General features: G+C 42.4%; 1 protein-coding gene across 2 annotated transcripts in view; it reads left to right on the top strand.

The window, feature by feature from the left end:
• The first annotated feature begins 235 nt into the window (after positions 1-235).
• The window catches only part of ELOVL6 (ELOVL fatty acid elongase 6), a 118,256-nt gene continuing 90,745 nt past the window's right edge, over positions 236-27,746 (top strand). For both annotated transcript variants that reach the window (XR_004000676.1, XM_030564620.1), the window contains exon 1: positions 236-509. Coding sequence is in view for 1 of the 2 variants with exons in the window: in XM_030564620.1 (XP_030420480.1) it covers positions 421-509 (89 nt within the window). In the remaining variant the exon portion in view is untranslated. The remainder of the gene's footprint in view (positions 510-27,746) is intronic.

Here is a 27,746-nt window from a genome sequence, read left to right as displayed (position 1 = left end):
ATGCTGCAACCTAGTCTAAGAGTATTTTACTTCCCAGTTTTTGCATGAGTCAGACTGTCTTGTTCTAAACGGTGGAGGATTTTCTAGCTCGGGGGCTACAGTTTGCACTTGCAGGAGGTATATGCATGTCACAGTGAGCAAGCAGAGACCAAACTCTACACAGACGGGCACTAAGACCGCAACGCCTCCATTTCCTCTCAGGGTGGATGCAGAAGCTGAGAGGAGGAGACCTCCAGACACGGGTGGAGAAGGATAGGAAGAGGAGAAAAGCAATGCGAAATCAAGGATATAGCTGAGAGAGACAGAAAGAGAGCGGGAGAGAGAAAGGGGCGATAGACGGGAAGATACGCAGGGGAAAAGATCTTTAGATAGCATATTTATTTTTAGACATAGGAAGGCATCCCCCAGAAGATTGGTCCAATGAACATGTCAGTGTTGACTTTGCAAGAATACGAATTTGAAAAGCAATTCAACGAGAATGAAGCCATCCAGTGGATGCAAGAGAATTGGTAGGTGATGGTTAATGTAGTATTTACCAGTAGCTAATGTAGCTCTCTCTCTCTGAGCATGTGTGTTTTATATCTATGGATGGATTAGATATAATTGACTACGGGGTAATCGCTGAGCCAGTCTCTGGATATTACTGGCTCCGATGAGGTGCAGTGGTGTGTGTGTGTGTATGTATATATAAACATGCATATATTGTGTGCATATGCACATTAGAGTGTGTGTGAATTATTCCAGTGACATAACAAACCACACAATAAAAGCTCAAGGATACTAAAATTGAGAGACTGCTCTGTTTTTCTAATTTTAAAAAGTTATATAACACCGATGGCATTCCCACTAATAAAATATTTTATAATGAGATAAAACGATTCCCTGCGACCTCCTTCCGTTTTACTTTTGTTCCTCTTTCCTCGTTCGCTGTTGTACCCCTACCATTGCCATCTCCCTTGTGCCCTTCTTTTCTCCTTGCAACTCCTTTCTGTACGTGTGTGTGCCCCATTTCCTCTTTCAGGGTCCCCCCCCTCCGTCCTCCCTTCCCACTGCTCCAGTTACCTCCTTCCAACTCTAACGCAGAAGAACAAGTTAAAAACAAAACACAAGGAACTGTCGAGTCCCCTGCTTCAAATACAACTTAAACTGCCTCCATGCTCCTATTAACTTTTCCTGCATGTCTGTATCGGGGGAGAGCTTCAGTGATCTGGATTGATCAGAAAAAGAGAAAAGTTAAACTGCGTAGGGGCAGGAGGGGAACTCGTGCAGGAAAAGTTCCCATGCAGGGCACATCATGTCTGCGGTGAGTGCCTGACAATCCAGGCACTGGAGGGTACAGCCAGCCACAGCATGGAGTCGCCCGGCAGGATTTGCAAAGTGCATGTGTATTCGCCGGGAGGATGTGTGAGAACAAACAAACGCTGGGTCCTCTAGGTGGAGGTTTGGAGCCAGAAAAAGCCTGTGGTGAGGTCTGCCCAGACACCGGCTGGCGGCATTCACAGAGCGCGAGCTCGCCGGCGAGACTGTCTCTTTCACGACCCGCCTTGTCCCGCTTTGATGAGACGGAGTGAGCAGGAGACGCTACCGGGTCGCTGCAGACAATGCACACGCTCTGCTGCTGCGATTTTAGGGAGCGGGGCTTTCCTGCTTGCCCGGGCGCCGAGGGGCCGGCTGGCTGGCCTGCTGCGGCCGCCGCGCGGGACTGCAGGGCCGCCATCCCCCGGGCGCTCGGACACACACACGTGCGTCTCTCTCCAGTGCTCGCTCGCCTCCCTTTCAAATCTTCCACGCTGCCTCCCGCTCCCTCCCAGGGCTGGGCTATGGCAGATCATCGCCCCATTCGCTGCCGCATTTAACCCTCCTTCTTCCCTGGCGCCTCGCGCCGGGGCCTAGGCTGGGGGGATGGCGAGCGGGCCCTGCTCTGGTGCATGGGGCTGGGGGTGTCCATAGCTGAGCTGAGGCGGCTGTCTCTGTTCCTCGCCGTGGAAGTAGCTGGAGGCTGGGGTACCTCGATCGCAGCAGCAGCAGCGCCGTGCGAGAGGGACTGGGGAGGCCGGAGGAAGAGAAACCATTGCAACCTCTGAAATGGCAGAATTGCCAGCACCCAGCTTAAAAAATCCTGAGTTGGGACCACCAAAATGGTGACCGCCTTGAAACCAGCAGTAGGACTAAGATTTTATCACAGATATTTTTAGTAAAAGTCAAGACAGGTCACGGGCAATAAAGTAAAATTCTGGGAAGCCATGGCTTGTCCTTTTACTAAAAATATCTGTGAAAAAAAATGGGGATCTGCCATCCCCACACTGCCTGCAGTGGGACAGCTGTGCGATGGCTAGGAGCTCTGGGGTCCCCTGCTGCCCAGGGTTGGGAGTGGGGCCCCTGCCACTTGCAGCAGCTGGAGGCTGTAGGGGACCCCTGCCACCCACAGGTCCAGGGGCCTGCAGTGGCTTGGAGCTTGGGGGGCTGCCACAGGTGGTGGGGGGGAACCTACAGCTCCTGACCGCCACAGGCTGAAGTCACAGAGATCACTGGAAGTCACGGATTCCGTGACTTCTGCAACCTCCATGACTAAATCATAGCCTGACTCATGAGACTTAAAACTAATTAATAACAAATGTTGGGTTCTTTCTACATGCCTTCTCGTTTCTCCCACCTTTAGGCTGCACTTGGGTCACTTAAGTTTTTCTGGGCAACCAAGACAGCTAGAAACTTCTTTTGTGTAGGAAATGAAAGCCAAGAGTCTCACCTCATCACATGCTTACAGGACCTGTGGCTTTAACAGACACACCAAATATCATGAGACTCAATATAAAATCAACACTAAAGTGGCCAGGTGAAAAGCAAAGCCCCCAGTGCAAGGCTTGAAAGCCTCCCACCACCTCCTCTGCTGCTGTGCTTTGACTGTGCGTGATTGTCCCCTGTGCCACCTTCCCCTGTCCTGCACCCCCTTCTCTCTCCCAGCTTCCTGTACCTCTCATCCCATACCCTCTGCATCTGCCGTCCAATGCACACTGTGCCCTTCATTCCTTCACCCTCTGCATTTACCTCCCGCTTTGTGCCAGACTTTCTCCCTTCTTTCCCTCTCCCTTTGCCCCCTATGCTTGCTTGTTTTGCTGCGCTCTGCCCCCCAAACCTCTCATTTATTTGTCTCTGTGCCGCATCCTTCCCCTCATATCCTGTGTCCCATCCCTTCGCTCCTTTACCAGGCACTCCCCTCACATCCCCTGCCATCTCTCTTCTCATCCTGCTACCCCAGTGAGTAACTTCCCTGTTTCCCCGGGGGGGGAGGGGGCAATAGATGAGGGATAGGAACCAGCTACAAGCTAAGGCTGCACATCCTGGGTTTGCTAGGCCGAATGATCCAAGGCCCTCACTGGGGTACCAGGGATGCTTCTGGGATAGCTCAGTGGCACACGTGGTTTCTAGAACAGCAATGAATTAAAATGACCAATGAATTAAAATAACCATTAAATGCTTTGGCTTCTCTGTTCACCTGAAGGAGAGATGATTAGGGAAATTAGCTCCTGAAGGGTACCTTTTGAGGCACTCTGTTCAGCCTGATTGTTTGTTTTGCCTTTGTTTGTTTTTATTTTCTAAGATCTTAAAAGTCTTATTAGGGTTGGGTAGCTCTGGTTCTTGTTCTTTTTGTTCTCTCTCTCTGCTCCTGGAGAAACTTATCCTCATGATGTAACATTTCAGTAAAGGGATGGAGGCAGGGATAGTCAGTGGGCGGATTGCAGGCCAAATCTGGACCTCCAGATGCTTTTGAACAGACTGCAAAATCTTTTTATGTACTTATTATCATTATTTTATTATTTTTGTAGTATTTTCTCTGGAGTCTGCACCTTGATTATACCTTGACAAAAAAATAATTGATTACCCTGGGGTGGAGGAAATTGTTGCCTCAGTAATACTTTCATAAGCCCACTAGGGAAACCGTGTGGCCTAATGAATTAATTCATGCCTGGAAGTCAGGCTCCTGTGATCTCTTCTTGGTTCTGCTGCATTTCATTATGTGGCCATCACATTGAGGAAATTGCATAATCACTGTGTGCCTCAGTTTCCTTAGGTGTAACAGGGGGATAATATTGCTTGCATAACTACCTGATTGATGCTTTGAAGATTAATTAGCTAATGTTTGTACATTGCTTTGAAGATGTAAAGTGTTGTATAAGTGCTAGATAATATTAAAATCCCCTTAAGTGCCTCAATTTACTGCAAAGGTTTGCCTGCTGCAATTCCAATAATATTAAGCTCCCAACTCTCTAGATTCAAGGGCGGGGGACAGACATTTTCATGCTATTACTTTATAGTTGAAGAGATTCAGTCATCCATGTGTAAACTTCTCAATCTAACTTCATCTGTTTTGAAGGCATTGATGAATTAAGACCTCCAGTTCATATTAAACTGTAGAAGGAGAGATTTGCTCAGGTTTGAGAACGTTATTGAAAATGAAATGGAGTCATGTCCACTGAGATGCTTTCTGCCTTGTGAGTGTTCTCTTGGAAATGCTCGTAAAAATTCTTTGTAGTTAAAGTAGATGATAAACCTGTTCAGGAAATTCACCTTCCTAACAAAACAATTAATCGTGTTTCCAGTATTTTAATTTTTAAGAGAACTTACGTGATAAAATTCAGTAGGTAAAGAGCATGAGGAAAGACTTCTTTATCTCCCACCAGAGTGACATAATGGGATTTCTATACACAAATGAAGGATGGTAAATGGCTTCTTGACTTTGTTATAGGCTTGATATGAAGTTGTCTGGACCAGGGTAATTAACATAAGGGCCCTAAAATAGACATATTAAAGACCATGTTTCAGGGATAAACGTTTGGTTTTGTAGCAAATGCAAATATCAGTGGAATAAGCAAAATTGTTGCTTTAAAAAAAATCAAGGCATTCCACTGGTGGGAGGCTTTATACTAGAGATTGCAATAGTCTTTTAAGTTAGAATACATCATCATCACCATAACATGGAGGTAGAAAAAAAGATCAGATAGATATGGCATTTATTATTTCAGTTCCATGTTAGAAATGTATCTTGATATCTTACCAGGCTACCTAAATAAGATAAATCTGCAATGTTTTACATGATTATTCTGAATGGATAGAGTGAAATGGATCTAGGGAATTTAACGTGTCTGCATTTTGGATAGCATGTTTGGAACCTAAATAGTTTATAGAATTTTATTCATACAAAGACTCAGCACAGAAGTTGAAGCCTACAGGAGAGTATGGCAAAAGTGGCTTTACACCCTTTCATGCCTTCTGGATTCTGGGCCACTTCAGTGACCAAAATGTCCCTCTACAATGGCCCATCCAGGGCTGCCCATGGACTTTGATGCAATCCAGAAACCTCATAGCAACAAGCACTATTGGCATGCTCTCACTCTCCAACTATGTCTCCAGCAAGCGGCGGGGAGCGGGGTGTGTGTGTGTGTGGAATTAATGGAGTCCCACTGACATATAATGGGAGTAACCATGGTAAATCAGGCCTTCCATGTTTTAACTCCAGATGTTCTTATTTTACTTCATGAAGACCCTGATCCTGCAATGAGGCCCATGGGTGGATGCAGTCCCATTGAAATCTGGGCTAAATTGGCAATGTAGTAAATAGCATAGTGTTTTTAAATGCAGGCAACATGAATGATGTTTTTTGTGATCTGTATGAGCTAATATTTGTGTTTCTGTTAACGTGTGTATGTATAATGTAACTCCATCCCTCCAGCTGTCCCCACAGAATCTCTGGTTCTTTCTCACTTAAAAATTAACTGAGAATGATTTTTCTGGCTGCCAAAGAAAGACCTGACAATGCACCACCCACTGGAGGTGAGATTACTGACTCAGCAGTTAATTTACAGAATCGCACAGTAGGCCCACTTGTTATCATAAAATCTTACTTCACTTAATGATGTAAGTATGTATTTTACATATAGCTGGTGGTTTCTTAAAAAAATACCAAACTGTACCTTGCTCTGCCTGTACTTTAGGAGCATTGACTTCAGCGGGAGTAAGATTGGGCCCAGTACTTGTTAACATGATTTCTTAAATTATGCAACCCCCTAGCCCTCCCCCCCGCCCCCCAATTCTTGAAAAGAAAAAAGGGAGGGAAGTATAGGAAATTAGCAAAATCTGCACACTCTTGTTTCTCTAGCTAAGCAGCTGCATGAGGAGTTAATACATTTTTACTTTTTTGTGTCAGGTAGAACGTACATATAAATGATTTATTTAAAGAAAATTTGCATTGCAGTCAGATGTACTGTGAAATAGATTCTAGAGCTGGGTTTCTAGTTTATAGCTGGAGTCAGTGAGGTAGCAGAATTGGTCAGTGATTGGAAAAAATGATAAAAATTAACTGAGTGAGCAATAAATCCTCACTCTTTCTTTCCTTGTACTCCTACAGACTGCCAGGTTTATGCCAGCAGCACTAAATGACTGTTGTTCCTGTTGTAATTGTCTAGCCAATAATAGTTATCTTCTGATGTCTGCTGACACTATGTTCACCAATAGGAAAGCCTGAGGTCTGTGCTGACTGCTGGAAGATTATGTATGTGAGGTTACGTCATGAGAGGGTTTGCCTAAAATCACACACAAACTTTTTCCCTGTCTGTTCTGTGGAACCTTGTACAGTTCATATAGTGATGTATACTACCAGTAGATGCTGCTTCTCAAACGGTTTCTTTTTCCAGGTTTGCTTATTTCTGAAATGATTTACTCGCTTTAAAACAAACAAACAAATATATATATATATATAGGCCAATATCTTAACTCATTTAACACCTTGCAGACCAGATGGAGTTCCAAGTATAAGTAAGAGCAGCATTTCGTCCTAACTCTGTCAGTTATTTTGCTACAAATGTTCTTTGGAGTATATTATAGAAGAGAGCTGTTTAATAAGAAAGCTTTTGTACAAAATGAAACACTGTGTGAAGTAAGCCAGTCATTTATTTAATGAGCACAGGCAACTCAGATTTGTAAACCTGAGACCAATAGAAATGTTTCTGCAATTTAAAAACAAATTCCCATGGCTGCAATTGTTTTTAACCCTTTATTGTCTGAAACTTTAACGTAGCACTGAGTGTGATTACAAACAAACTTGAATCTAACAGTTGATTTTTCAGAGTCAAAGCTGGGGGAAGTGTAAAAATAAAGAGCATAAACGTTGATAACTCAATTGGATTTTTAAATTCATTTACTTTTAATAATTTGCATAAGCACCACAACTAAAGAAATATGTGTTGTTCACATATGGAGCCAGTTTTTCTGGTCTGCTCAACCGAGGTTAAAGGTTGAGGGTATGTATGGAGGGCAGAGATGGGTTTAAGCCACTTTTGTGTTCCCACAATCCTGGGCAGAACCTATCCTCTGGCATAAATTAGAATCATAGATATGTAGGCCTGGAAGGGACCTCATTAAGTCATATAGTTCAGTTTCCTGCACTGAGACAGCACTAAGTATTATCTAGATGTTCTGTGACAAGCGTTTGTCTAACCTCTTAGTGATGGAGACTCCACAACCACCCTGGGTAATTTGTTTCAGTGTATAACTACACTTACAGTTAGGAAGTTTTTTCCTAATCTAAAATTTCCTTGTTGCAGTTTAACGCTTTTACTACTAGTCCTGTCTTCACCGGCTAAGGAGAACAATTTATCATCCTCTTCTTTATAACAATCTTTTACCTACTTGAAGACTGTTATCTTGTCACTTCTCAGTCTTCTCTTCTCCAGACTAAACAAACCCAGTTTTTTCAATCTTTCCTCAGAGGTCATGCTTTCTAGACCTATAATTATTTTTGTTGCACTCCTCTGGACTTTCTCCAGTTTGTCCACATCTTTCCCAAAGTATGGTGTCCAGAACTGGACACTGTACTCCGGTTGAGGCCTTATCTGTGCTGAGGAGAAGAACTTCTTGTGTCTTTCTTACACTACTCCTTGTGACGGGTTGGATCACAGAACCCCCCTTGGGAGCTGCCACCCGATGTGCCAAGACTACTTCTGTCCCTGCTTTCTCTGACAGTTCAGGATTCCAGCACCCCGTCTTGCTAAGCAAGACACTCCCATCTTCTTCAACACAGACCGAGGGTCTGAATTATTTGCCTCAAAGCTGCACCTGAAAGCAGCTGACAAAAGTGTGCTTGTCTTTAACACTCAGATGCCCAACTCCCAATGGGGTCTAAACCCAAATAAATCCGTTTTACAAAGCGTATGCAGGATAAACTCAAATTGTTCACCCTCTATAATACTGGAGATGTACAGTTGTTTGATCCCCCAGGTATTAATACATACTCTGAGTTAATTAATAAGTAAAAAGTGATTTTATTAAATACAGAAAGTAGGATTTAAGTGGTTCCAAGTAATAACAAACAGAACAAGGTAAGTCACCAAGCAAAATAAAATAAAATGTGCAAATCTATGTCTAATCAAACTGAATACAGATAATCTCACCCTCAGAGAAGCTTCAGTAAGGTTTTTCCTCAGCCTGGACACCTTCCAGGCCTGGGCACAATTCTTTCCTCTGGTACAGCTCTTGTTCCAGCTCAGGTGGTAGCCAGGGGATTTTTCATGATGATTCCTCTCTTCACTTTGTTTTGTTCCACTCCTTTATATATATTTTGCATAAGGCTGGAATCTTTTGTCCCTCTTTAGGTTTCTACCCCCTTCTTATCAATGGAAAGATACCAGGTTAAAGAGGGATTCCAGTTCAGGTGACATGATCACATGTAACTGCAAGACTTCATTGCTCACTTGTCAGCACACACATATACAGGAAGACTTACAGGTAGAACACACCCATCTGCAGACAATTGTCCTAGTTAATGGTAGTCATCAAGATTCCAAACCACCATTAATGGCCCACACTTTGCATAATTACAATAGGCCCTCAGAGTTATAGTTCATATTTGTAGTTTCAGATACAAGAGTAGTACATTTATACAATTAGGATGATCACACTCAGTAGATAATAAGCTTTGTAATGATACCTTACAAGAGACCTTTTGCATGAAGCATATTCTAGTTACATTTTATTCACTCATTAATTTTTTATGAAATCATATAGACTGCAACATCACACTCCTACTAATACACCCCAGAATGATATTTGCTTTTTTTTTTTTTTGCAATAGTATTACATTGTTGACTCATATTTAGTTTGTGATCCACTATAACCCCCCAGATCCTTTCCCACAGTACTCTTTCCTAGGCAGCCATTTTCCATTTTGTAAGTGTGCAACTGATTATTCCTTCCTAAATATGGTACTTTGCATATCTCGTTAGTGAATTTCATGCTATATATTTCAGACCATTTCTCCAGTTTGTCAAGATCATTTTGAATTTTAATCCTGTCCTCCAAAGCTTTCGCAATCCCTCCCAGCCTGTTATTGGCTGCAAACTTTATAAGTGTACTCTCTATGCCACTATCCAGATCACTTATGAAGTTATTGAATAGAACTGAACCCAGAATAGATCCCTGCAGGACTTAACATCGAGTTAACTGAAGGTTGTTCTAACTTGTGTGTCCCACTCTCCATGGTTCCCAGAGGTCATTCCAACTGCCAGGGAAGGCCAAAGTATAAGGATACCTCATTGACTCCACCATTCTCAAGAAATGCCCCCTGCACTAGGGACAGAGAAGGGTGATGCTGGAAAGCTGCTGTGCCACCTGTTTGGGATTCTCTTTGCACAAGTGTAATCTTTAGCGTGGATCTGCCAGCTTTACAGCTATGTTATGCCTCTGGAGCCCAGTAAAGCAATTTCAGTGAGGCCAAGAATTTAGTTTAAGATTTTTAAAATTACCGTGTTCCTTTAAATAAACTCAAATTCTTGGATTGTAAATATATATTCAACATTCATCATAGTTTGCCCAGCCCTTTGTGAAATGCACTCAGCATTATCCATTATTGTTGTTTATTTGTGTATTACAGTAGCAACTAGAGCTCTCAGAGAAGGATGGGGGAACCATTATGCTAAGCCATGTGCAGTCATGCAGTAAAAACAATCCTTTCACCCAAAAACTTACAAGTGGATCAAACAAATAAGTAGCATGGGAGGTGGAAAAGAGAATGAGGTAATAGTGTGAGCATCGTTTCACATATCCTAGTGGTTTGTCTTCCAAGTGCAAGATGAATTTAAAACTGTGCTATATTAAAGCACATCAGTAGGCACGGAGCAAGTAAGAAAAGGTTTCTATTGCCCTTAAAAAACTAAAAATCACACAGACAGGTCATTGTCATTATAGGCCTGATTCTGAAATTCTGACCCTGGCAAATGGAGCAGGTCCTGGACAGTGTAAAAAACAAACAGAAACCAGAAATGATAACATGATAATAGAATAAGGTATACGTTCCAATAAATGGCTGCGCACACAAATCTCCACATTTCCACCTAACGGTTCATGTGGTGGTGTGTGTGTGTGTCAGAAAGAAACTGAGGCTTGCTTTGGTAATGTTCCTTGCCTGAGTTATTGCTAAGTATGAGACCAATCCATCTCTTTGTTACCTTGAGTGGAGAGCACCATCATCCAGCAGAATACTCTGGTGATGCAGAAATAGAGGGAGTGCAAAGTGCACTGCATTGTCTCCACCCCACTGGCACTCTCAGCAAAATCCAGTCTGCTGGAGCTCCTTCGGGGTTAAGGCTACCTGGAGTTGCCAGGGATGGAGCTAGGGAAGAATGACAATGAATGGCATTTCAGAGACAGTCTCTTTATTGGGGATGTTTGTAAGTAGTTGTGTGCATGTGCGGCAAATACCAGTGTTTGCAAAGGGTTTAGAAGAATATTAAGAAAAATCCTAACTCTCAAGATATGTGTCAACATCTGTAACTAGGCTAACTTAAACTTACCACTGTAGCCCGTGGCCTCCTGTTCACTCCATGCCCATGGTGTTTGAACACAACCCTCATGTGGCGTCATTAATTTTTAAGTTTCTGAGAGCCAAGACTTCATCTTCTATTTGTCTGTAAAGCACCATTCCCACTTATAATGCTGTAGAAATAATAGAGTAATAACGATGGGCAACATTTCAAAAGTGCCCAAGTGACTTTGGACCCTGCTTCCATCTGCAAAACTGACTTAGGAGCAGTCTCCTAAATACCCCGTATCACTTTTGAAAATGGGTTGTAGGTTCATAAGTCGCTTATGTGCTTTTGAAAACTGTTACACAATACTATCCCCTAAGCAAATGCTGCTAGAAGCAGGGTAGGGGGAGGGGATTTCTGCAAGCATAGGTTTATTAGCCAATGGCGACATGAATTCCATGGGAGTCATGCTGTCTGAGTGGGAGAGGCGGGAAAGGAGCAATGTGGAGAGGCTTATTCTCCTCAGGACTGAAGTGTGTCTTCCCCATGGATCCTAGGTTTGAAAGCAATGCTCCCTACCTCATCCCTGCCCCTGCAAACCCCTCTCAGTTGTGGGGAGGATCTGTTGGAAACTGCAAAGTGAAACTCATGGAATTTCTTGCCCCACCAATAACCCTCCTCCTGGAGGTAATATTTGGTCATTAAGATCCATTCTAATATTTTGTACATATACACATGCACTTTGAATTACCTGCTTCGTTCTCAGCTAGGATTGGGGGGGAGGGGTTTCACATATTTTGTGTACTGTTTTGACTTTCCAATATATGATGTGCAACCTCGTAATGAAATGTAGGACAGTTTGGACTATGTGGGCATTTGAAAACTGATATAATTTCTAATTATGAGATGATCCCTCTATTTTGTCTACTGTGGTGAAAGTGTCAAACCACATGCATAATTTAAATGGGTCCTTCTGTACCCAAGATCAGGGTTTCTCAATCTTTTTCTTTCTAGGCCCCCCTCCCCTCAACATGCTATAAAAAGTCAATGGCCCACCTGTATCACAACTGTTTTTCTTCATATGAAAGCCGGGGCTGGCGTTAGGTGATAGCAAGCAGGGCAATTGCCCAAGGACGCATGCCACAGAGGCCCCCACAAAGCTACATTTCTTAGACTTCAGCTCTGGGTGGTGGGGCCCAGAGCCCCGGGCTTCAGCCCCATGCAGTGGGCCTTTGGCTTTCTGTCCTGGACTCCAGCAAGTCTAATGCTGGCCCCCTGAAACCTGCTCGTGTGCCCCCAGGGGGCCCTGGACCCCTGGGTGAGAACCACTGCCCTAGATAAATGCATTAGGTACAAGGAGCAGTCACTCATCAGTTTCTTTTTTAAAGGTCAGTCCCACATGTTAAGAAAAACAAGTGTACATGAGCATGCTTGAGCTGTTGTTAGCAGTTAGTTTGTTATGTTAGTCATGAATTTTGACTACTCTCAGGTATTGCACAATATACCACTCATGAGTTTCAATTTTTAATCAAACCTTAACAATGTACCACTTTTACTTAGGTTGATGTATTCTTTTTTCCCTCTGTTAGTGTTTCTAATAATACATTTACAGTTATCAACCCTTTGCAACCTGGCAATCCTTAACATCTCTCATATACAATCAGCAAATACCACAAACAAAGGAGATTATTCTTTGTTCCTGCCTATAATAAATAGATACAGTCTCATTAAATTCTAATGCAGCAATATGACTAGGGAGATAATGCAGGCAGACTAGTAATTTGTTAGGCTGCAGTCACCTAGTGAACTCTGTGGGAGCAGATTTCTGTTTTCAGTTGGGTTCAGTGTGAACATCGGTGCACTCACATAGAGTTCATTGCAGAATCAGGACTGTCGCTTATTATGTTTATACACTACCTAGCACAGTGGAGCCCTGACCTGGTTGAGGCCACTAGGTGCTACTGTGATATAAATTAAGTGTTTGTTATGTCCAGTGGGCCTGTTGGTCCTTATTAATGCAGAACCTGATCCTGCTTCCGTTGACTTCAGGGAGAGGAAGGTCTGGCCTATGATTTGCTGCTTGAAGTTAGCTGCTGGCTCAGGAATCTCATCTCCAATGAGCAGTATGTTTCCAAGCCTTTGTTTGACAACTGAAGAAGCCCCTCTTAGTTCACTCCTTCTGTGGACGGGGTAAAGGGACAGTAGTTTTTGCCCTGGTAGGACTTTACTGCAAGTAAATTTGCACCTATAATGATCACAGTTACGTGAGTGTAATGGGGACAACGACAACAAAGAGTTTGAGCCAGAGATAGTGAAAAATGGGGGGCAGAAAAGAAAGAGTACATGTCATGATTAAGACTATGATTTAGTCATGGACAGTTTACGGGAAATAAACAAAAATTCACAGCCCATGACCTGTCCATGACTTATACCTGGGGTAGGCAACCTATGGCACACATGCTGAAGGCAGCCCACGAGCTGATTTTCAGTGGCGCTCACACTGCCTGGATCCTGGCCACTGGTCTGGGGGCCTCTGCATTTTAATTTAATTTTAAATGAAGCTTCTTAAACATTTTAAAAACCTTATTTACTTTACATACAACAATAGTTTGGTTATATAGTATAGACTTATAGAAAGAGATCTTCTAAAAAGGTTAAAATGTATTACTGGCATGCGAAACCTTAAATTAGAATAAATAATGAAGACTTGAAACACCACTTCTGAAAGGTTGCGGACCCCTGACTTATACTATAAATACTCATGACCAAATCTTGGGAGGGGTCACTACTGGGGGGGGGTCACAACTGGGGTGGGTGCCCCGGGGGCCACGGCTGAGTGGAGCGGCTGCTCTGGCTGCCCAGGAACTGCTGCTGGGGGTGGCTGCTCTGGCCACCTGGGAACCGCTGCCGGGGGCTGCTGACAGTGGCTGCTCCCAGCAGCTGCTGCCAGGGGCCACCTGGAGACCGCTGCTGGGGACTGCCCAGAGACCACTGCCAGGGGCTGCCGACAGCGACTGCTCCGGCCACCACAGGACCACTGCAGTGGGCCGCCGATAGTGGCTTCTCTGGCCACCCCCTGGGACTGTTGCTCGGGTGGTCGCTGGGGCCTGCCACACCAGCCGCTGCTCGGGCAATCCCCGGAGCCAACTGCCCAGGGCCAGTTTCCCGGGACCGCAAGCAGCAAGCAAGCCACACTGTCTGCCGCAGAAGTCATAGAGGTTGCATGACTCGCATGAAGTCACAGAATCCATGACTTCTGCAACCTCCGTGACAAACAGGAAGCCCTAGTTATGATTTCTGCTATGGCTAATATATTACTCTGAAGTCCTGTTCACTAAAGTTGCCATGTCCACGTTGGGCTCAGTTACTTAGGGCTTTTCCATGAGCCCTGAGCAAGTGGCAGTGCATTGTTGTGCTGCCACAGTAACAGACGGGAAGGCAAATTGTACCTCCCAGTCACAATCTTGCCTCTGTTTTTCCGTTACCTTCAGGGCAAGTACCCTTAGCTAGGTCTTTACTCCTCCAGTGGGGTTTCACAGTGCACCTGCATAACTATGCTTGCTATAGTATGACAGGACAGAGCCAAGGCTCCACCCACCCACCACTGTGTGTACAAGGTGGGAAGGCACTTTGGAAGGTATTCTCCTCCCTGTACTGCTACCTGCAGTGCAGGTAGCTGGCACCAGGGTGTAAGGGAGTGGTTTGTGCATCTTTCCTCCTTTGCACTGCCACATGATCCCACGTCACAATCTGGCCATTAATGAAGGCTTGTATCATAACCCTTCTTTAAGCCAATATACTAAATCTGCTGACTTATAGTAATAAGATTGGAGAAAAAAGGATAATTGATATTTTTGCATCTGGCTGTACTGTTTCTGTTTTCATGGTTGTTATACTTTGGAGAAGATGGAGGATGGTTGACTTTGAGCTAGGAATTCAGGGAATTATGGCTGTGTGGTAATTGGGATGTGTAGAGTACCTTCCTACATAGGAAATTAAAAATATTGAAGGCCATCTCGGGAGCAGAGCTGCGGTTTCTGTTCTTATTGCTCTCAATGATAAATCTCATTAGCATTCATGGAGCTATGATAGCTTGTTTTTTATAGTACAGAGTCTGTAGGAAGCGCGCATAGCAAGACTCTATAATCCATCATTTAAAAAAAGATTAGGTCTGGGGAGAAGTTGTACATTTTTCAGAAATGGAAATATACATTTTAATTTCCACCTATGGCTTATTATTTTAAAATGGAAATTAGCATTGGTCAAGATTTAAAACAAACTTTCAGCTGAATCTGACTTCATTGTAGGCACTAGCTAGCCTTATGTAACCACATTATCTTGTCACTTGTCTACCCTCACCCTTCCTCCTCTTCTGTCTCCTATTCGACAAACTCACTTGTTGCATCTAGTTTTTTAGTCTTCAATTTAAGTTCTTTGGGACAGGGACTGTTTTTATTCTGTTTATAAAGCACATAGCACAAGGACTCCCTGATCCTGCCTGAGGCTTTCAGGTGCTACTTTACTACTAATAATAACAGGGTGCAGTGCTAGTTCTCACATAAGCTCTGATGTCAGATCAACCTATATTTGAGTTTGTTTCTAATCTCCCCAGGCTAGCAAAAGCAACTGGTTGAGCCCTTGTGTGGACTCAGTTATTTTGATTACTATCAGCCCCATTTATTGATTAAAAAGCAGGACAGAAGGACTTCAAAGGGAGTACTGTCTACCCTTTGGCTAGAAGAATAGTGACATGACAAAGAGTCTGCAGGGAGTCGGTGTCACACAATGAAGAAATGGTGACCAGATCTTACCTGTGCATAGGAGCTCTTATCCCTTGGTGGAGAGAAGTAGAGTGTAAACAGCAGGCAAAGGATGTTCAAGATCTGTTGCTATGTAGCTGCTGCAGCTGAAGTCTGCAAACTGAGTGAACATTTAAAAAAAAAAAAATCCTCTGTTATGAGCTTTTCAAATTTAATATCTTGATTATAATATCTGACTTCTTCATGTATTCTAGGATATGAAACTTATGCCCAGTGAAAGAGCATTTGTATGTATAAATACCTTCTCTGTAAATGTCGAGCAAACATTAATTAAATGTAAATACACTGGGAAAAAATATGACCCCAGAATTGCAAGGGGCTAATTGACACTTCCAGAGGAAGAGACAGTGGGGCCAAACTGACCTCAGGGAAATGATCTGCTGAAGACATTGGAATTATGGATTATTGGATGAACCTGACTCTGTGTTTTAACGTCTGTATTGCGGTGTATGTGCGTGTGCGTATGTGTTGCTCGGGTGGTTCAGGGATTCCGGGGCCAACCTATAATTACCCAGGTCATCCCATTTACCCTTTTAAAATATTGGCACAACATTAGCTTTCTTCCAGTCTTCTGGAAATTTCTCAGTGTTCCAAGAATTATTGAAAATAAACATGAACGGTCCAGTGAGCTCCTCAGTCAGCTCTTCTGAAACTCTTGCATGCAGTGTATCCAGATCTGCTGTTTAAAAATGTAGCTGCTGTTTAACATCCTCCTGAGTTCTTATTGAAATGGAAAATGTTTCTTCATCTCATGATATGACTATATCTATTTTTTCCCAAATACAGAACAGAAGTATTTATTGAACTCTTCTTCCTTTTGTATATTATTATTGACAATTGTATTATATTCATTTAGTAATAAACCCGTACCATTGTTAGGATTCTTTTTCTTCCTTAGGCCTTGTCTACACTACAGCCACGTTACCAGGTCAGTATAGGTTTGGTTCTTATCCTAAATACCATACTGCTAGCCAATCCTTTAGTGTCTAAAACTAAAGGTTTATTATAAAGAAAAAAGAAAGAACAAGAAGAGAGATGTTAATATTGGTATTCATACTATCCTAAAGTGTCTCTCAAATTCCATACAGCATCACACCCAAGTTGATTTTTTTTAATTTTTTTTTTTTAAGCAGTGTGGCCTCTTTCTCGATTGTGATATCTGGTAAAATGTTCTTAAACAGTTCCAAATTATGAGTAACAATTTTCTGTTTAAATTCTCTCTCAAATGATTTAGTTCATAATTGTTTTCAGCGTTGTGAAACTGGTCCTTCTAAAGTGCCAAGTATATATGTTACTTTGTTTGACTTTATTCTGTTTGTACATCACATATGTGATCAGTATAGGCAGACAACAGCTAATTTTTTGTTGCGTCATTCTTTTGCTGTTTCAGAACTTAATAAGTAACTTAGAATTAAATTCTGTTTTAACAAAAATTGTACATGGCCTGATGGATGATGTGGAAAACTCCAAATTATTATAATATATATTTCACTAGCACTGATAGGCCCCAACCAGGTCAGGTCCTATTATACTAGGTGTTGTGCAGACATGTTATAGAAAGATAGTCCCTTTTCCAAGAGTCCCAAGGCTTAGACAAGACTCAACAGATGGGTGAAACACAGTGTAACTTTTTCCTCCAAATGGTCAAGATAAATATTGGCAGTCGGTGTCAGTAATGCAAGAGTGAGATCAACTGTACTGTGTCATCACCATCACTGTGATAAAATGGTGAACTTTGCACTGTGCCCAATGGTGTGATGGAAAGAGAGTAGCTTTGTGCTAGTATGCAGAGCTGGCTCTAAGTATGTGGCGCAGATGGGGAGGAGGGTAAAACAAACATACAAAAAGGTCAGTCACAGAGTTAGCATGCTTTGTTTGCATGGAGAAAAGTCAAAAAGAAACTGAAATCTGTCTATCAGTGATCACTTGCTTCCATTGCCTGGTGTCCAAAATATGTCCATCCATTTTTAACAACAACAATAATATGTTACACCCAGAACATACTTTTTTATTCTGAAAGATTCAAAAAGTTTTACACACTTATATCGTATGGGAGTCATTTCACATTCCACTGGAAGGCAGTAGTGAGTTGATGGTGTACAAGCAAAGCTGCCAAACAGTTTTCTAATCAACGTCAGGGCAAAAAGAAAAATTAAAACTTTGGGAAGACTGCAAAATAAAACAGTTGAAACACTGAATTCACAAAGAACTGTTCTGTCAATAGACACACTATCTAAAATATTTTCCACCTCTGACTCTAGTGAACTTTCAGACTCTTTATAGAGCTCAGGCCAGATTTTCAAGTATTCAGCACCCACAGATGAGGCCAGATTTGCAAAAGAGCTCAGCTCCCATATACATAATTGAATAAGGGCCAGATTTCAAAATTGCCCAGGATTTAGTATCTCCCATTGCAACAATTATGGCCAGATTTTTCAAAAGACTTTAGTGCCCAAGGTACTACGCTCTAAAAATGCAGCCACGTATTTTAGTGTCCAAATGGGATTTCAATTCAGTTTGAAAAGCTAGATTGGGGATGCTGAGCTCTTCTGAAAAATCTGGCCCACTGTGCCTACACAAGATGTCGTTTCGACAGCCTGGGAGACTGAAGTCATCTGTTCACCCATCCAAGTAGTGCTGGGTGGACAGTGGCAATGAAGGCTTCCCACACACTCTTCCACCAATGTGCCTCGCTCCTGTCCTGGAAGACTTACCTTTCCCATGCCCTTTCAATCCCTGGCATTTGCTGACTGTCAACAAGAGTGCAAGTTGTTACTTATTATTTTACTGCTTTTTGCCCTTCAAACACTTTGCAGACTTTATCTAGTTAGTACTAATTTCTGGTGATTTTATTTGTGCTGTGGACTCCTGTCTGCTAGGAGCTGACTCAAATCAACTTAATTGTCCATAGGACTCCAAACAGCTGCAAGATGGCATTAAATTTCAATCACTAGAGACGTGGACTAAAACACATGAACTGCAGAATAAAGACTGTGCTGCATTAGACAAATTGACATTGTATTATTTGTGAGAGAACTGTGAGCCATATCTAGTCTGCAGTGCATAATCATTGATGCAGCCTCTATGTGGGATACTAGCATTGGTTAAAGACAGGTTTTGGACTATGGTTTGTCATCTTACTCTGTGTATTTCCCTAGTTTTTGTCATCTTCCATTGTCTCTGGACCTTGTTCTACATATACCATTCCCTTTCTCTACATATTTCCACCATCCCCCTCCTCCCTTTGTGTGTGTGTGTCTCTCTCTCTCTCTCTTTGATCTTCTTTGTATCTTTTTTTCATTTAAGAACAGATAGGCCCGCAGCTCTGGTGAGCTGGGGTAGCACAGAGTTCCTGTGCAGAAGAGTTTGCCAGCAGCACTTACTGTAGAGTAAAAGTGACTAGTCAGTTTCGATCTGAGCTGAAGCTGCTGGAAAAACTTGTCCAGGCAGGCATGTTGCACTATTAGAATCTTGCTGCTCTGGTTGTTGTTGGACATGCTGCAGATACTAGTTGCTGTAAGGAGGTAACCAGCTACCTCATTCAGATGCATCGTGGACAGGTAGGATCACTCAGCTGCTTATTTTCTGAAATTTGACAGTCAGAACCTAACATTGCACCTTACTATAATCAAAGCAGACAGAGTTTTGAGTTCGTGAAAACATTTCAGTTACAAGCCAATAGGTTTGTGAAGGGGGGTAAAACAAGCACAGGAATATTTGCATTTTGTCATGTTCAGATAATCTCCAGTGCAAAGAACCATCAAAAGTAGTGTCATTTACTATTTGCATTATAGTAGGACCCAGAGTTCCCAATCTAGATCAGCCCCTCATTGAGTGAGGAACTCTGGAATAGATACTCAGCTAATGTTAATTATCATAGCACCCTGGAAATCAGCAGCACTATGCCAATTTACATCAGTTGAGGATCTGTCCCTATAGATACACATAGTAAGAGACAGTCCCTGTGTCAAAGAATTTAGAATGTGAATAGAAGAAGGATTATGGTTTCTATTTTGAAGATGGTAATTGAGATATTGAAGATGGTATAAGAGATGTATTGAATGACTTGCCCAAGATTACACAGGAAGTCTGAGGCAGAGCCAGGAATTAAAGCTAGGTCAGTGCCTTTAACACAAGCCATTCTAGCGGCAGCGCTTTAACGTTGCTATTGAGGACATACCCTTAGACCCTGAAAGGTGTGTCTACATTGCACCAAAACACCCATGCAGCTGACTTGGGCTCTGGGGCTTTAAAATTGCAGTGTAGATGTTTGGGTTTGGGCTGGAGCCCGGACTCTGGGATCCTTCCCCCTTTGGATCCCAGGCTCCAGACTGAGCATCTACACTGCCATTTTATAGCCTCACGGCCCAAGCCTGTGAACCCTAGTCAGCTGACACCAGCCAGCCACAGGTATTTTTATTGCATATTCTAAGTGACTGTGCCAAAAACTAAATCAAAGGAGGTGTATACCATTAAATTTGAAATGCATGTACATGCTCTTCCTCTCTTAGCAGCTTGAAAATCTTGTTTAATGTTGGATCTTGTCTTTCTCAATTCAGCAATATGAAGCACGTAAAACAAGAATAAGCACCTTTCATGTGCTGTCCATACATTGCATTTAGCCTAGGGTTGGTGATGAAGTTGTTATTAATATAGAGAGAGACGATAACAGAATAAGCCAGTTTAGCCTTTGCAGCATATGCATTCATTCAGTTGGGCACAGGAGCCAATATAAGTTAGAGTATGCCTTACGCTCCTGGGTGGGCCAGGTATGGGGGTGGGGACGAGGGTAAGAAAGGTGGCTCATAGTATTTGATGCTGAAGGTTAATTATCTAAAGGCAGTAAAGTATTTTGAGACTATGGAGCTCTGTATTAATACTGAGCATTATTACTAGGGTCAAAAGCTGCTAGCCTGTGTGTATTCTGGGGGAGATATTCAAAAGTATCCAAGGGACCTGGGAGCACAACCCCAAATGACTTTCAATGGGACTTCTGCGCCTCCATCACTAAGTCCCATTGAAAGTCAGCGGGACTTGTGCTCTGTGGTCTCTTTGAGCCTTTGGAAAACACCCCCCTATATGTACTAAAGCTCAGAGCACAGCAGCACTGCTTTCTGATGGCTGAACTAATCATGCTGTCTGCTCTTTATTTTATGTAGGTGGAGAACTAGATCTTGCCCTTCTCTTGTTATCCGACACATGGGGCAATAGTGGTGGATTCCTGGGCCATGCATCTTGTACCAAGGGGTGGTATGAGGGCAGACTACCATAGTGCACTATTTGGTGGTATTTACTGCTGCTTGGAGCTGGAGCCATTGACTTAGGGGCAGAGTCTCCCCATTACTCATGCTGAGTAGTCCCTTATTCTGAGTAGTCCCATTAGCTACAGAACGAAGAGAGAATCTGGCCCTTGTTTGCTATATTTTCTGCTAGCATGGACATGGCTTGCATGCTGGTATGTTCTTCAGGTGGACTTTCAAATGCACTCGTGTTCAGTATGAAAGGATCATACCTGGCTGTGTACACAAGGAGAAAAGGCTCAGCCCCTGTCAGCAGCCAAACTTTCAAATTTGTGAATTAGGCAAACACTATTGCCCATTCCATAAGTGAAACCAGGGATGCAGCCTGCTTAGACAGTGTCTTGGGCTACAGGCACCAAAATATCCAATTCCACCCATTTTGTTCAGTGAATTGGTAAAACATCAATTTTAAGAATTGCAATAATGGAGGGAGAAGGGAAGTTGTCAGCTTTTAATACATCAGACACGATGATTTGTACTTGTAACCTCAGTGCATTTGTGGTCATGCACTGATAAACTTAGCGCTGGAATCAACTATGGAAAGACTCACAGTGAGTTGAGTGAGAGTTGGAATCTTAGTGCATAAATAGACCAGTTGGCTTTAGCACTAGACTCAGAGTCAAATTCTTGACTGCTCCTTAAAGTTTGAGTAAACAACGTTTACACAGGTGTTTTCTAAGAAACTTGAGCAAAGGGGAAGAGATGGAAAATGGTCTTCTTTCCCCAGCTCCTGCACTTGGAGCATCACCAGAAGGCCACATAGCTTGTGAGCTAACTTGTGGCAATGGAGAATAAGGAGAAATTGACTGGAATAACTCCATGTAGGCACTCTTTTTATGGAATATGAGTATCCACATAGGGAGTTATTCCACTATAGCTATAGCACTTAAAATTCGGATATAATTTTCTCATGTAGACAAGGCCTACAGAATGTAAAGGAAAAATCCAAGTTCACATCACCATTTTAAATGTTGTTTACATGTAGGATATAAACTGGATATTTGTGTGTGAAAATATAGTTGAATATAAATGTCCTGAAAGTATCCCTGGTTTATAAACAGCAGTGCAGAGGCAAACAATAAGAGTGCAGGGTTCTGATGAAGTCACGATGCATCAACTGATTGGAATCCTAGATTTTGGAAATTCTCATTGTAACATCAAACAAAGGCAATTAGCAAAATCCAGAATTCAGATCAGCAAGATTGCAGGGTATCCTAGTTTCCTTAAGGTCCAGAGATTTCAGCAAAAGCACAGACTGTATTTGCTTAGAGGCTGATTCTCCTATTTCACTTGTTTTGTGCTGGTGTACATCCACTAATTTCAGTTGAATTATTTCTGGTGTATGCAATCAGATCCATTGACTGAAAAATATTTGCAAACCTGGGCTATGGCCTACATATTTGGCACCTTCTTTCTATTCAATTCTCAGAAGCCACGTAACATTTCTTTTACTGAGGTGCCTGATTTAAAGAGAAGTCAGAGCACAGGCATAGATTTGTAAAACAGACTTGAGTGCATTATATGACAAGCAAAGTGAATAGGCTAATTCTGAAAATATATTCTTTATCAGGACAGTTTAATACAGCATTAGCATCACCATAATCCTCTGTTTTAGTAAATATAATATAGACTACATAGACTCATAGACACTAGGACTGGAAGGGACCTCGAGAGGTCATCAAGTCCAGTCCCTTGCCCTAATGGCAGGACCAAATACTGTCTAGACCATCCCTAATAGACATTTATCTAACCTACTCTTAAATATCTCCAGAGATGGAGATTCCACAACTTCCCTAGGCAATCTATTCCAGTGTTTAACTACCCTGACAGTTAGGAACTTTTTCCTAATGTCCAACCTAAATCTCCCTTGCTGCAGTTTAAGCCCATTGCTTCTTGTTCTATCATTGGAGGCTAAGGTGAACAAGTTTTCTCCCTCCTCCTGATGACACCCTTTTAGATACCTGAAAACTGCTATCATGTCCCCTCTCAGTCTTCTCTTTTCCAAACTAAACAAACTCAATTCCTTCAGCCTTCCTTCATAGGTCATGTTCTCAAGACCTTTCATCATTCTTGTTGCTCTTCTCTGGACCCTCTCCAATTTCTCCACATCTTTCTTGAAATGCGGTGCCCAGAACTGGACACAATACTCCAGCTGAGGCCTGACCAGCGCAGAGTAAAGCGGAAGAATGACTTCTCGTGTCTTGTTTACAACACACCTGTTAATGCATCCCAGAATCACGTTTGCTTTTTTTGCAACAGTATCACACTGTTGACTCATATTAAGCTTGTGGTCTACTATGACCCCTAGATCTCTTTCTGCCATACTCCTTCCTAGACAGTCTCTTCCCATTCTGTATGTGTGAAACTGATTGTTCCTTCCTAAGTGGAACACTTTGCATTTATCTTTATTGAACTTCATCTTGTTTACCTCAGACCATTTCTCCAATTTGTCCAGATCATTTTGAATTTTGACCCTGTCCTCCAAAGCAGTTGCAATCCCTCCCAGTTTGGTATCGTCCGCAAACTTAATAAGCGTACTTTCTATGCCAACATCTAAATCGTTGATGGAAATATTGAACAAAGCCGGTCCCAAAACATACCCCTGCGGAACCCCACTCGTTATACCTTTCCAGCAGGATTGGGAGCCATTAATAATTACTCTCTGAGAACGGTTATCCAGCCAGTTATGCACCCACCTTATAGTAGCCCCATCTAAATTGTACTTTCCTAGTTTATCTATAAGAATATCATGCGAGACGGTATCAAATGCCTTACTAAAGTCTAGGTATATCACATCCACCGCTTCTCCCTTATCCACAAGGCTTGTTATCCTATCAAAGAATGTTATCAGATTAGTTTGACACGATTTGTTCTTTACAAATCCATGCTGGCTATTCCCTATCACCTTACCACCTTCCAAGTGTTTGCAGATGATTTCTTTAATTACCTGCTCTATTATCTTCCCTGGCACAGAAGTTAAACTAACTGGTCTGTAGTTTCCTGGATTGTTTTTATTTCCCTTTTTATAGATGGGCACTATATTTGCCCCCTTCCAGTCTTCTGGAATCTCCCCCGTCTCCCATGATTTCCCAAAGATAATAGCTAGAGGCTCAGATACCTCCTCTATTAACTCCTTGAGTATTCTAGGATGCATTTCATCAGGCCCTGGTGACTTGCAGACATCTTACTTTTCTAAGTGATTTTTTACTTGCTCTTTTTTTATTTTCTCTTCTAAACCTACCCTCTTCCCGTAAGCATTCACTATACTAGACATTCCTTCAGACTTCTCAGTGAAGATCAAAATAAAGAAGTCATTAAGCATCTCTGCCATTTCCAAGTCTCCCGTTACTGTTTCCCCCTCCTCAGTGAGCAGTGGGCCTACCCTGTCCTTGGTCTTCCTCTTGCTTCTAATGTATTGATAAAAAGTCTTCTTGTTTCCCTTTATTCCCATAGCTAGCTTGAGCTCATTTTGTGCCTTTGCCTTTCTAATCTTGCCTCTGCATTCCTGTGTTATTTGTCTATATTCGTCCTTTGTGATCTGATCTAGTTTCCATTTTTTATATGACACCTTTTTATTTTGTAGGTCACGCAAGATCTCGTGGTTAAGCCAAGGTGGTCTTTTGCCACATTTTCTATCTTTCCTAACCATCGGAATAGCTTGCTTTTGGGCCCTTAATAGCGTCCCTTTGAAAAACTGCCAACTTTCCTCAGTTGTTTTTCCCCTCAGTCTTGATTTCCATGGGACCTTACCTATCAGCTCTCTGAGCTTACCAAAATCCGCCTTCCTGAAATCCATTGTCTCTATTTTGCTGTACTCCCTTCTACCCTTCCTTAGAATTGCAAACTCTATGATTTCATGATCACTTTCACCCAAGCTTCCTTCTACTTTCAAATTCTCAACAAGTTCCTCCCTATTTGTTAAAATCAAGTCTAGAACAGCTTCCCCCTAGTAGCTTTTTCAACTTTCTGAAATAAAAAGTTGTCTGCAATGCAGTCCAGGAACTTATTGGATAGTCTGTGCCCCGCAGTGTTATTTTCCCAACATATATCTGGATAGTTGAAGTCCCCCATCACCACCAAATCTTGGGCTTTGGATGATTTTGTTAGTTGTTTGAAAAAAGCCTCATCCACCTCTTCCACCTGATTAGGTGGCCTGTAGTAGACTCCCAGCACGACATCACCCGTGTTTTTTGCCCCTTTTAGCCTAACCCAGAGACTCTCGACACTTCCATCTCCTATGTCCATCTCCACCTCAGTCCAAGTGTGTACATTTTTAATATGTAAAGCAACACCTCCTCCCTTTTTCCCCTGTCTATCCTTCCTGAGCAAACTATACCCATCCACACCAACATTCCAGTTGTGTGTATTATCCCACCAAGTTTCAGTAATGCCAACAATGTCATAGTTGTATTTATTTATTAGCATTTCCAGTTCTTCCTGCTTATTACCCATACTTCTTGCATTTGTATAGACATACAGATCTGTGTCTTTCTAAATATTATATAGACCTCCTTCTCCTTTCTCAGCTTTAACTGGAGCAATTTAAGAAAACTGCAGTGATGCCTTCCACAATATGCTATTGAAATAAATAGCTTATATTGCAAAAGAAGGCCCTAATACAAGGTGATATATTGTTTAAATAAGCAGAGCTGGATGAGGTTCTGATTGCACATATTGACTTTGTCTGGGATATTAGTCATTTCACAGAGAGTTCAAAAGCGAGGATCAGGCTAATGTGTGAGAATGTGCTGACTCACTGTTGTACTGCTTCCCTCTGCCCTCTCCCCATTTGTGTTCATCTTTATCTCAGCTATTAATGTCGTGCACAGACACTGCAATACACAGAGTATTCACATTTGTCTCAGATTGTGGTGGAAAGTGTCAATGTTTGGATACAATATTATTATCCACCTGCAAGCTCTCTACCCAGTTAAAAAAAAATGCATGAAACCCAGTTTTAGTAGGTTTCGCACGTTGGGGTTTGTAAAAGATCCAAAACCAAGGGATCCCCCAAAGGTTAATGAAGGATGCAGGGCCCCTTACTGGATTCTTTCCTATTGTCTAGAGGTCCTTGTGAATCCCCCAGTGATGTTTCTGTTATTTAATGTTAAGCACCAACAACATGCTTCTCTTTCTAAAAGATACAAATTATAAACAGGCTCTACCTCCAAAGAGTTTTCAAGCTACACATCACAGACACGGTATAGAGGACATGCACTGAGAAACCCAGAGGAGAGAATAGCTAGAATGATATATTTATTATTATTATTTATTATGATGGATCACTTACTTGATGATTACCTGTTCTGTTCATTCCTTCTGAAGCACCTGGCATTGGCCATTGTTGGAAGACAAGATTCTGGGCTAGATGGACCATTGGTCTGACCCAGTGTGCGTTCTTATGTTCTTAGTAATTGACTTACTTCTTGTGGGCATCATGGAAGAAGTGAGTCCATAGAGGGATTTGAAATAAGAGTTCCTTTTTTATTAGGCTTTTGAGGTTGGCAGCCCACAAAATAAAACTTTGTAAATGCTTCATGTTGTGGGGGTTGGGGGAGGGAAATCACCTTATATGGGGTATGGTCATGCTCACCACATTCGTCCTACTTCCCATCAGCTACGAAAAAAATAGATGGAGCTCAACTGATGGTAAGTGAAGAAAGCTATCTAAATCTTGGCTCGTTGGAGAAAAGATCAGTGAAAGACATCTGGAGCTAATGGAAAGATATTCCTGGAGGTGAGAGCAAGGGCCCCATGGAAGATGGTCTTGAGGGGCTGGAGTCACAAGGCTTCATCCACCAGAAAGAAGCAGTGGTTTGGATGTAGCAGGCTTTGAAGGGAGCAGTGTGAGGCGCTACAAATATAACATCATGACTAAGAAAGTGATTGCCTTCCATTACATCCCTATTAGGGACCCTAAAGAAGGAGAATGCCACCATCAATACTACATTTTGGGATTGATCACAGTCCAGTGCAAAATTTAATTTCAGTGAGTATTGCTTCAAAGCTGTCTCTTGGGGTCTATTTTGGATGCACTTGTCAGACACCGTTTTCATGTGAAAAGTGACAAAATTCTAGACAAAATCAGTTAGATGATATTGTCTGGTAATAATAATCCAGCCATCTTGGTTTATTAACATGTGCAGAGGAGAAGGTACCGAGCAAGACTGAGCTGAGGTAAGGCCCAGCAGCTCTTGAACAGTAAGCTGCCAGGCAGAAAAAACTTCCACCTGTAACCAGCTTGTGCTCTACTATCCACGACCTCTGCGGACACAAACCATGGGAGGTTCCACCTCCATGGGTCTGACAGAGACCAGCCTCATAGGTCCTGTTTGGTTCTCTGCCCAATATAAACCTAAGGGGCATTGCAGGAATGGTCTGGGCAATAGCACAGATCTCCTGTACCTACCACAACCATTCCTGCTCTTGAATTCCTGGGTTTGGTCTCAGCTTGATTTGGACCTCGCCTCCTGACTCAGACCCTGAAACCTGATTGGACTCTGAATATTCGTATCGACTCCAGCCTGGAACTTGACTAAGAACTTCTCTGTTACTCTTGGCCTCTGGTTTGACACTTCTTCAACCCTTGATCTTGACTGCCCTTGTCAGACCCTGACACTTGGCAATGCAGCAGCCCTCTCATTAATGCATGATCCTGGTAACTCGGGCTCTCTATCTTGCTCTTCAGTTTGTATATTGGGAATATATGTGCAACACTCCACAGCCTCACTGTACAGAATTCACCACTTACAGTATCTTTGAAATCTTCAGTTTTCCTCTCTGATGCCATTGCTATGTCTGCATATTGGTCTCTGTGGTAATTCTGAGTG

Source organism: Gopherus evgoodei, chromosome 5, assembly GCF_007399415.2.
Source record: "Gopherus evgoodei ecotype Sinaloan lineage chromosome 5, rGopEvg1_v1.p, whole genome shotgun sequence".
NCBI lineage: Eukaryota > Metazoa > Chordata > Testudines > Testudinidae > Gopherus > Gopherus evgoodei.
The sequence above is the reverse complement of the archived record's forward strand: the minus strand, read 5'-3'. Positions and strand labels throughout refer to the sequence as shown.